Source organism: Melanerpes formicivorus, unplaced genomic scaffold, assembly GCF_026170545.1.
Source record: "Melanerpes formicivorus ecotype bairdi unplaced genomic scaffold, bMelFor1.0.p_v2 SCAF_9, whole genome shotgun sequence".
In the NCBI taxonomy this organism is placed as follows: Eukaryota; Metazoa; Chordata; class Aves; order Piciformes; family Picidae; genus Melanerpes; species Melanerpes formicivorus.
This window is the reverse complement of record NW_027142361.1, coordinates 12,766,885-12,776,874: the sequence shown is the minus strand read 5'-3', so window position 1 is coordinate 12,776,874 and position 9,990 is coordinate 12,766,885. Positions and strand designations below refer to the sequence as shown.

At 62.1% G+C, this 9,990-nt stretch overlaps 2 protein-coding genes across 4 annotated transcripts in view; one reads left to right on the top strand and one right to left on the bottom strand.

The window, feature by feature from the left end:
- The first annotated feature begins 974 nt into the window (after window positions 1–974).
- On the top strand, window positions 975–8,429 carry GAREM2 (GRB2 associated regulator of MAPK1 subtype 2). Of its 2 annotated transcripts, XM_068143279.1 has the most exons (6): window positions 975–1,222; window positions 2,469–2,609; window positions 4,352–4,476; window positions 5,160–6,275; window positions 6,999–7,162; window positions 7,334–8,429. In XM_068143279.1, exons 1-6 carry the CDS (start codon window positions 1,111–1,113, stop codon window positions 8,166–8,168), a joined length of 2,493 nt encoding a protein of 830 aa, XP_067999380.1. In that variant the 5' UTR covers window positions 975–1,110; the 3' UTR covers window positions 8,169–8,429. The 2 variants fall into 2 exon arrangements, with proteins under 2 accessions (XP_067999380.1, XP_067999381.1); XM_068143280.1 differs by lacking the exons at window positions 975–1,222; window positions 2,469–2,609 and adding an exon at window positions 3,043–3,419.
- Window positions 8,430–9,483: 1,054 nt separating this feature from the next.
- Window positions 9,484–9,990, bottom strand: part of HADHA (hydroxyacyl-CoA dehydrogenase trifunctional multienzyme complex subunit alpha) — a 55,078-nt gene continuing 54,571 nt past the window's right edge. For both annotated transcript variants that reach the window (XM_068143041.1, XM_068143042.1), the window contains exon 20: window positions 9,484–9,943. In XM_068143041.1, coding sequence (XP_067999142.1) covers window positions 9,798–9,943 — 146 coding nt within the window. In that variant the 3' untranslated portion in view covers window positions 9,484–9,797. The remainder of the gene's footprint in view (window positions 9,944–9,990) is intronic.

Here is a 9,990-nt window from a genome sequence, read left to right as displayed (position 1 = left end):
CATCCGTGTCCCTGCTTCTTTCCATCCCTGTTCCTTTCCCATCCCTGTCCCTCCTCTATCCCCATTCCTCTTCCTCGACCTTCCCTGTCCCTATTCCTTTTTCAATTCCTTCTCCTTTCCATCCCTAATCCACGCCAATCCTGCCTCCTTTCCTGTCCCTGTCCCGGCTCCATGTCCAGCCCTATTCCTGCTTCTCCTTCCCTGCTCCATCCTTGTCTGTGCTCCTTCCCCATTCCTGCTCCTTCCCCTTCCTTGCTCCCTTTCCATCCCTGCGTATTCTATCAAGTTTTGTGTTTGGGCTTTGCCCCGCAGGACTCCGCTGCTGTTTCAAGGGCACCTTTGAGTTCCCCTCATCCGTGTTCCTCCACCACCACCCCTTAACCCACCCCACTCGTGTCCAGTCAGAGTGTCGAGGAGTGGTTGGGGTCTCCAGCAGCCACTCCCAGGCCTGTTGTCCTCAGCTTGGGGTGGTTGCGACTCCCCAGGGTGTGGGATGCCTGCTCGTGTGACGTTGACATCCCAGCCAGGGGGTCCGGTGATGTTGGTGTCCATGCGGGGCGGTTCTTGCTGCCTGTCTGTGCCGGTGCCATTCGTGCCTCGAGTCTGTGCAGCAGCGATGGGTCGGAGGATCCGCACGGGGAACCGGGATGTAGAGCATCACCTAGGTCTCCACCTCCCCCAACCCGGATCGTACCTCCCTAGCCCCCACGTCTCTGCCCTTCCAGCCCAGGCATCTGTTTGGGGTGAGGTCGCCCCCTTGCCCTTTAACTTGGCGGCCAAAGGCAGCCGAGCCTCCCGCCTGTACCCCCCGAGAGACCCGGTGCGATGGGGCTGAGCCGCCTCCGTCTCGGGGGTCCCCCGAGGGGTGATGCCTGGCCAAGGCGGGGGGGTGGAGTGGGGGTGTTCCCCGCCCGCCACCGCTTCCCTCCTCCCCCGTCGCAGCGGGCGGGCAGGAGGGGCCGGGGGCGGGTAGGGGGGCGGCTCCCGGCTGCCCGGCTCCACGCCGCCCCCCGGCCCCGCCGCTGCCCCGGCCCGGTGGCGGGCGGCGATGAAGCCAGGCGCGGCCGTCGCCGCCCCCTGCGGCCCGGGGCCGGTTTGAGGCGCGATGCGATGGAGAAGCTGGCGGCGGGACTTGCCCGGCTCCGCTGGAGCCCCGCGGCGTTGCCCCTCGATGCCATCGTCAGCCAGTGCCGGCTGCCCACCCTCGTCTGCCTGGGGCAGGGTGAGCGGGGCCGGGGCGAGCGTGGGGGATGAAGTACATAAGGGGACGTGAAGGCTGGAGAGACGAGGAGGAGGAGGAAATGAGGAAGGCTGGAGGGAGGAGGGATGGGCAAGAGGGAGGAAGGCATGAAAGTGAGGAGGAGGAGGGAGGGAGGAAGACTGGAGGGACGGAGAAGAGCAGGGAGGAAGGATAGAGGGAGCAGGAGGAAGGAGGGAGGGAGGCTGGAGTGATGAGGAGGAGGGAGGGAGGAGGAAGGGGTGGAGGGAGGGAGGAAAGCTTGAGAATGAAGAGGAGGAGGAGGGAGGAAGGCTTGAAGGAGGAATGGAGGGTGGAAGGGTGAGGAGGGATATAGGAGTCCTGGAAAGGTGAGGAATGAAGGCTGGAGAGGAGGAGAAGGGAGGAAGGCTAAAGGGATGGGGAAGAGGAGGGAGGAAGGCTGGAGAAGGAAGGCTGGGGGAATGGGGGAGGAAGGATGGAGGGACGAAGAGGACAGAGAGTGGAAGACTGAAGGAGTGAGAAGAAGGGAGGAAGGCTGGAGGGAGGAGGAGGAATGAGAAAGACTGGAGGACCAGGTGGGACATGAGCAAGCTGCACTCCCAGGTCCAGGGACTCTTCTCCCGTGGCGTCCTGGGGCCTTTGTCAGGGTGGTGGCACCAGGCTGGTGGGGGCTCGGAGCTACCGTGTTTCCTCATCACCTTCCCTAGGGAACAGCCTGGCTGGGACCACCCCCGACAGGTTGGGTGGGGATCATGGGTGTGCAAGGGAGTGGGTTGCAGAGGTCAAGCCCCTTCCAGAGCTGGATCCATCCCTGGGGAACTGGATGGGTGCTTGGGGCCATGCCAGGGATGGGTGCAGGGACTGAGCCTGCTTCAGAGCTGGGTCCATCTCTCAGGAGCAGAATCAGTCGCTGGGGAGCAGGATGGGTGATCAGGAGCAGGGTGGGTTCTTAGGGCCTTGCCAGGGGTGGGTGCTGGGTGCCTTCCTGGGTTTGGGAGCCTGGGGACTCGGGGTGCAGCAGCTGTGGGGGCCCCTGCATGGGCCCCATCTCAATAAACTTGTTGTTTGCAGTGGCTGCGGCAGCTTTTCAGGGGGGACAAAGAATTAGTTTCCTGGGCAACTGGTGGCTCTTGGCAGCAGACACCTGCTCATCCCGCTGGCTGGCTGGCCAGACAGCTCCAGGACAGGGTGCCCCCAGGGAGGGTGCTGGGGGTCTGCTGGGGATGGTGACAGCCCCGTCCCCCAGCAGGTGAGTGCATTGAAGGGATGAGTGCCCAGGACGTGCTGCTGGTCCACTCCTGCCGGCAGTGGACGACGGTGACGGCTCACAGCCTGGAGGAGGGACACTACGTCATCGGCCCCAAAATCGACATACCGCTGCAGTACCCAGGTGCAAGGGACGAGGACAAGGGTGCCAGTGTCCCCTGGGGGCTGGGAATCCCCCGTCTCTGGTGGCTGAACTGGGGCTGCTCCAGTATGGCCCAGTTTAGGGGAGGGAGTGCTGGTCTGGGGGGGTGCTCTTGGCCCCTCTGGTCCTGCCAGTGTGTGGCTCAAAACTGAGGGGCTGAGGGGAGGGGGTTGAGGGGTGGGATGTGGGAGGGACAAGGACACAAGGGGAGATGAGATGCAGAGACAGGGTTGGGGACAGGGGAAAGGATGGATCTGAAGTGGGGATGGGAGAGGGGTGCAGATGGGGACAGAGACGGGATTGGGATCAAGTGGGAATGAGGACAGGGACATGGGGATTGCGACAGGATGGGAAGGGAATGAAGATGGACTGGGATGGGGATGAGGATAAGAACAGGGACAGGGATGAGGATGGAGATGGGACAGGGAGAGGGAAGGGATAAGGACAGGGAGAGTGATGCAGTTGGGATTTGCTATGGATGGAGATGAGGATTGTGACAGGGATGGGATGAGGATGAGGCAGGGATGGGACATGCTGGGGACAGGGATTGATGAGGATGGGATGTTCTGGAGGTTGCACGGTGACAAAGTTGGGGAGAGAGACAGGGATAGAATGAGGACAGAGAGTGATGAGGATGGGATGTTCTGGGAAGGAGATGGATTTGAGCATGGGGATGAGGATGGGACAGGAATGTGGACAGGGCTGGGGCTGGCGATACAGATGAAGGTGCTGAGATGCCGGCAGCTGCCGTAGCAGAAGCCTTAATGCCTGCTCTAAGTGCTCGCCATGTTGGTAATGAGCCCAGCTAATAAATAAATAATGGGAAATGGAGGAGGGGAGGGGTTAATCACCTATCCCGAGGGGCGAGCAAGGAGGGGAGAGCTGGGCAGTGTGTTAACCAGCATGGGGGGTGGGGGCTTGCCCACACCAAGCCGCCCACCTCAGCATGTGGGGCTGCCCCAGCTCAGGCGCTGTGTCCCAGTCCAGCATTCCTGGTGTCACAGTCCCAGCCAGCAGCCTGCCCAGCGAGGGGCAGCCCTGTGCCCAGTGTGGCTTGGCACGGGGCTGGCAGTGGTGGAGCCGCTGGCATGGGCACCTCAGGGGATTAATATTCCATTCAGGTTCGTCCCTGATGAGCCCATGCCAATGACAGCAGTTTCACTCCTGGACACAGCCCCCACCACTGTTCCTGCCCTTACTTCCTTCATCCCTGCTGCAAAGCCCCCTGCCCCCAGTGCCCTTCCTCGTGGATCTCCCACCTGAGGCACAGGGCTGAAAGGGAGCCCGGGGTGCCAGTGTGGTTGAAGCTGGGTTTTGGTGGGTAGTGAAGCTCCCTGCAATGTTGGCTGCTTTGATGGCTCTGCTCCAGGCTTCTTCCTCATCCACAAGGCATTTCTGCAGCCACCTTGAGGTGGTCACTGCACCTTCAGGGGGTATCTCGACACCCCGTGTGCCCAGGGCTTTGTGCCACCAAAAGCCTCCTCCTTGCTGCTGCATGTGTGGGATACAGGTATGGGGGGAGATATGCTGTTTTTTTCCTGGCAACAGTAGGACACATTGGGTGAAGCCCACAGAAGTGCTCCCCCCACCCCACAAAGTGCTGGGTTCCCTAGGCAGTCCTTAAGGGTGGCTGCCCCCCATGAAGGTCATAAAGTGGGTCGCAGCAGGTCCATGCATGGGGCCAAGCACTGGAAATGGGCTCCTCATCACCCTGTCCCACACAGGGAAGTTCAAGCTTCTGGACCAGGACATCCGTGAGCCTGTGCAGTACTTCAACAGTGTGGAGGAGGTGGCCAGCATCTTCCCAGATCGTGTCTTTGTCATGGAAGCCATCACCTTCAGCGTGAAGGTCAGCAGGGTGACAGCAAGGGACAGTGCTAAGGCAGCTGAGGAGGGCACTGGGAGGTCAGCAGGGACAAGTGGTGGGACATTGGGGGCCAGTAGTGAGACAGTAGGAGAGGACAGTGCGCAAGAGAGAACAAGGTGGGGTGGTGGAACATTAATCAGGGATTGGTGGTGAGACATCAAGGAGGAGGTGGTGTGGGACATTGAAGGTAGTGGTGGGGTACAAGGGTATGGTAGCAGGACATCAGGAGAGGAGAGTGAGCCAACAAGGGATGATGGTGGGACTCTGGGGTGATGGGACGCTGGGGTAGTGTTGGGACACTGGGGGTAGTGGTGGGACTGCACAGTATAGTGATGGGAATCAGGGGGTGGTAGTAAAGTGAGGGTTGTTGTTGGGACATCAGGAGAGGATGGTGGGACAGCAAGGAGTGGTGGTAGGAAAGCAGGGGTTAGTGATGGGACATCGAAGGTTGTTTGTTGGGGGGAGGGGGCACCAAGAGAGAATAGTGGGCAGCAGGGCAGGGGGGGCTGTGGGGTGGTGGTGTCACGTTACAGGATGAGGGTGGGACATCAAGGGCTGGCGACAGGGCATCAAGCATGGCTGGTGACACACTACTAGACGGCAATGGGACATGACGGGGAGGGTGCCAGGGCAGCGTGCCCCACGGCGGACCCGTGTCGGGGCAGGTGGTGTCGGGGGAGTTCAGCGAGGACAGCGAGGTGTACAACTTCACGCTGCATGCCGGGGATGAGCTGACACTGATGGGGCAGGCCGAGATCCTCTGCGCCAAGACTGTGAAGGAGAAGTCTCGCTTCAACACCCTGCTGCGCAAGCTGGGCAAGGCCGGGCCGGCGGAGGGGGCCAGGCAGGTGAAGGGCAAGATGCCCTGCTTGATCTGCATGAACCACCGCACCAACGAGAGCCTCAGCCTGCCTTTCCAGTGCAAGGGCCGCTTCAGCACCCGCAGCCCGCTGGAGCTGCGGCTGCAGGAGGGCGAGCACACCATCTGCAGCATCATCGAGAAGGTGCGGCTGCCCGTCAACGTGGCCGTGCCCAGCCGCCCCGCACGCAACCCCTACGACCTCCACGCCATCCGGGAGGGACACTGCTACAAGCTGGTCAGCATCATCTCCAAGACGGTGGTGCTCTGCTGCATCCTCCGCCGCGACGAGCTGGTCCCTTTCCACTTCCTGCTGCTGACCGACATGCCCCGCTTCCAGCTGCCCGAGGGGCTCCTGGCGGGGGACCCCCAGCTGGAGAAGCTGCTGCGGGACAGTGCCGCCTACTGCCACGACCGCTTCAACCCCGACGAGTACTCGCGGGCCGTGCGGGAGGCCAAACCTGACTTCTTGAAGGAGTGTGCCAGCCCCCGGCGCCTGCGGCTCTGCCTGCCCGCCTGTGCCCGGGAGGAGCTAGCCCAGCCCCTCCAGCGCCTGTCCCTCTGCCCCTGCAGCACCGGGGGCCCCCGAGAACCCACCACCGGCTGCCAGGGACCGCGGGGCGTGGGGGTGGGCACCCCGCACCCCCCGCTGCCCGACTTCCCCGATCCCGACCGGGAATACATGACGCCCGACTGGGCTGAGCCCGAGTTCAGGACTCAAGAGCCGCTGGAGATCCCCTATGAGGAGCTCTGGAGCAATCCCAGCCTGGAGGGGTGCTGTGAGCCGGGCAGCGTCACCGGCCGGCAGGACCTTGTCTGCTTGGGGATCGGCACCCCGCTGGGCTCCCCACATCGCCCCGGTGTGGCCAGGGATGAGCCCTGTGGGGAGAACCCACCCCCTGTGCCACCCAAATCGGAGGCGGTAAGAACCGTGGTCCTCTCTCCAGCGGTGGGGAATAACACCCTTGTGATGTCACCAGCCACTTCGGCCAGGGTGATGGCATAGCTGAGTGGTGAGCCCTGGCATGGCCCTGCTGGAAGCTTTGTGCCGTGTGCATGGGGTGTAAAACTGAGCTGTCAATCCCATGGCATGGCCAACCCGGCCCCCTCTTCGGGTGCTGCAGAGCTTGCATTCCTGTCCTCTGGATTTGGGGTCCCTCCTCAGCTCTGTTTGGTTACCCAAAACCTCTGGGGCTCCCCGGAACCACAGGGTACCCAGTTCCTCAGGGCTCCCCATTGTCAGGGGGCAAATCCTCAGGACTCCCTTGTGCAACGGGGTCTCCAGCTCCTCAGAGCTCTCTGCACCATGGGGTACCTGAATTTCATGAGCTTCCCAGCACCGTGGGGTACCCAAATCTTCTAGGGGGTCCCCTGCCCTGGGGCTGATGAAGTCAGGGTTCCTCTGTACAGTGGGTACTCAAAATTCTAAGGTCCTTTTCACCATGGTGAACCCAAATTTCTTGGGCTCTGCATACACCATGTGGTACACAGTCCCCTCAGGCTCCCTGTTGGTTCCCAGAGCTTTGTGGCTTAACTGGGGTCGGCTGCCCCTGAGCCCCCCCATATCCTCCTCCAGCCCTGACCTCCACAGGGGAGATGCCCTGGTCACCAGGGGCCTGATGGTTCTCTCCTCCCCCCATTCCAGGTGAAGGAGGAGTGCCAGCTGCTGAATGCACCCCCAGTGCCACCCCGGGGCAGTCACCCCCCAGCACACTGCAGCCCCCCTACGCTCCTGCGCTGCCTGAAGCTGGCATCCGCTCCCTCGCCTAGCCCCAACCTCTCCTACTACTCCTCGGGGCTCCATGACAGGTGAGTGGCTCTGGGGACATTGGGGGGCTGTGGTGGGGTGGCTGCAGCACAGTTGAGGACCTCAGGATAATGTGTGTGTGTGGGTGGGATGTCCCTGCAGCGTGGGGCTGGGGACGGTGAAGGAAACGCAGCCTCGGGGGGATGGTGCCAATGATGCCCTTCTTCCGGCAGCTCGGTCCCACGGAGCGGCAGCGGCTCGCCCTCGCCCGACGCCTACTCCCTGTACTGCTACCCATGCACCTGGGGAGACTGCAAAGCCGGGGAAACCTCCGGGCGCCCCCTACCCGCCGCCACGCTGACCCCCGCCACCCAGCCAGCGCCCGCCCCCTGGTCGGACCCCTGGGCATACGCTGAGGCTGGTGCCGGTGTGGGCAGCAGCTGCTCGACCCCGCTGCCGGCATCCGAGCTCAAGCCCTTCCGCAGCTGCCCCCGCCTGAAGCCCCCTCACCCCCAAAAACGCTTTGCCCCCTTTGGGGCACTCAACCCCTTTGCCGGCCCGGCTGAGTGGCCAGAAAACCCAGAATGGCCCAAGCCATCTTCAGCCCCAACCGCCCCTTCTTCCTCCTCACCAGAGCCTTTCACCCCCGCAGAGGAGCCGGTGCCTCCCCCTCGCCCCCTCAAGGGCTTTGAGGGGGACGGCATCATCATCCAGGGGGCGGCCCCGCTATCACCAGCAGTCCTACGCGGGGCCGAGGGGGGAGTCACCCGCCTCTACCTGGCTCAGGGCATCATCGAGGTGCCACCGGCATGGCGGGGCGATGGGGGCCCCCCGCCGGCCGCAGCCCCGCGGCCCAGCAGCGACGGTTCGCCCTGGCTGCCCCCTGCCGACCTCTCGGCCCTCTCGCTGGAGGAGGTCTCCAAGTGCCTGCGTTTCATCGGCCTCTCCGAGGACGTGGTCAGCTTCTTTGCCCGGGAGCGCATCGATGGCAGCATCTTCATCCAGCTCAGCGAGGAGATCCTGGCCGACGACTTCCGCCTCACCAAGCTCCAGGTGAAGAAGATCTAATCTCCTGGACCTTAGGGGGGTGGGGCCCTCAGTCACATGGACCACAGGTCTGGCTCTCCTCCCTCCCAGCCCCTGCCTTCCTCTGGCAGTGCCCAGTGGCTGCAGGTCTTTCCCCCCCCCCCCCCCAGCAGCTCAGCCCCCTTGCCCTTCCCCTTTCCAAGTTAACACTGGATGGTAATTTTGGCCCAAAGGGGCTGGAAAATCCTGGAGTTTGTGCTGACTGGTTTAACTTAATCCTTGTGGATTAGTGTAATAAATATATGGGACAAAAATGAGGCACTGGAGAAGACCCTTGCTTGGAGAGGAGGGGAAAAGGAACTGCTGGTGGGGATGGAGGATTCCATCCTCACACACCTTTCCCAGCTCTTGGGATGGGATCTGTGTGCTCCTTACAATGGAAAGTGGCACTCTGGGAACTGCTCTGGGTTCCAGGGTGATTTCAGAGCCCTGGGAGGAAGAGCCTGTGCCTGGCAGACATACCTGAGCCTGGGAAAGGGTGGTAGAGACCTACCGTCAGGGCTGCATCTGTCACTCGACTCTCCCAAGGACCACTGAGCTCCCCCAACCCTCCTCTGCACCAAGCTCCATAGGGCCACAATCACCAGATCTTCCCAGCTCCTCTGCCATGGAGGAGAAGCAAGACTGCCCCAGATGGGGCTCAGACCCCACAGCACATATCCCCATCCAACAGACAGGTCCTGGGGGCTGCTGCATGCTCCCCAGGAAGGGCTGAAGGCTAGGCACCAGCTTCCCAGGCAGCAAGAGGGGAGGAGATGATGTCTCAACCCCCTTCTGCCCTGGCAGCTTTCAGAAACAAGCAAAGATGGACATGGGAAGAGCAGCAGCAGCCTGCTCCTGGGAGAAAGCCTGCCAAGGTGCAGGAAGAAGGCAGAAGCAAGGGAGCTGGAGACCAGGCCAGCTCTGAATTCAGTGACAGGTGCCCAGGGAGTTAAAGCCTTTTAGTTTAAGCAGAGCTCTCCCCATGTGGGACCCTTCTGGCCTTTGGCTGCTTGATTGGCAATTACCAGCGGCTCCATCTGCCAGGAGAACCCCGGTGGCAGTGCTCTGAGGCCAGACAAAAGAACTGGAGGCTCCTCACAGCCCCTGCCCGATGGCTGAGGTGACAGAGCCTGCCTTTGTTCTTTGCTGCCGCCACCCCCCTTGCCTTTCCCCACCCTCCGGCAGCCCCGCTGTGAAGCTAGAGGAGCAGGGAGATGATCCCAGAGGCTTGCCCCAAAGGCTTTATTCCCCAGACTCTGAGGCGGTTCCCTGCTGCCCCAGTGAGATGGGAGGAGAAGCAGGCATGGAGGCCAGACCCAGGAGAGGGGGATTTATTTTGGTGGAGGTTGATGGAAAGGCAAAGCCTGGAGACCAGCTGCACGCTGGCTGCTGCCTGCCAGCCCAGGAGCTTACCGCATGGAGGTGACCAAAGGAATTCTCCAGCGCTGGCATGGGACGGAGGTGCCCAACACAGAGCAGTGGAGAAGGCACTTGAAATGGCTACAGATACTTGAAGGCAACCCTCTGCCCTCCTCCTTCCCTCCCTGCCTCCCCTCGGGGGGGCTTCACAGATTAACCTAGAGAGGATGGGGCATGGCTGGAGAGTTGCCAGGGCAGCAGAGGCTATGCTCACTGGTGGAACTTCTTGCTGGGGCTGTTGGCGTAGTCCAGGAGGAGCTGGCAGGGCGTGAACTGGCTGCCGTAGATGGCCTCGTACTTGCGCAGCTTCTCCACCAGCTGCTTGGCTCCGTAGGAATCTGTGTACCTGAAGGGACCTGCCGGGAACAAGGACCACATTACCTTGGTGCCCCCCATGTGGGGA

Excerpts from the sequence above, each read along its gene's own strand:
- GAREM2 (XM_068143279.1), top strand. The coding sequence starts at position 1,111 with ATGGAGAAGCTGGCGGCGGGACTTGCCCGGCTCCGCTGGAGCCCCGCG. Across the intron at positions 1,223-2,468 it reads CCTCGTCTGCCTGGGGCAGG|GTGAGTGCATTGAAGGGATG; the intron begins GTGAGCGGGGCC and ends GTCCCCCAGCAG. Across the intron at positions 4,477-5,159 it reads CCATCACCTTCAGCGTGAAG|GTGGTGTCGGGGGAGTTCAG; the intron begins GTCAGCAGGGTG and ends GTGTCGGGGCAG.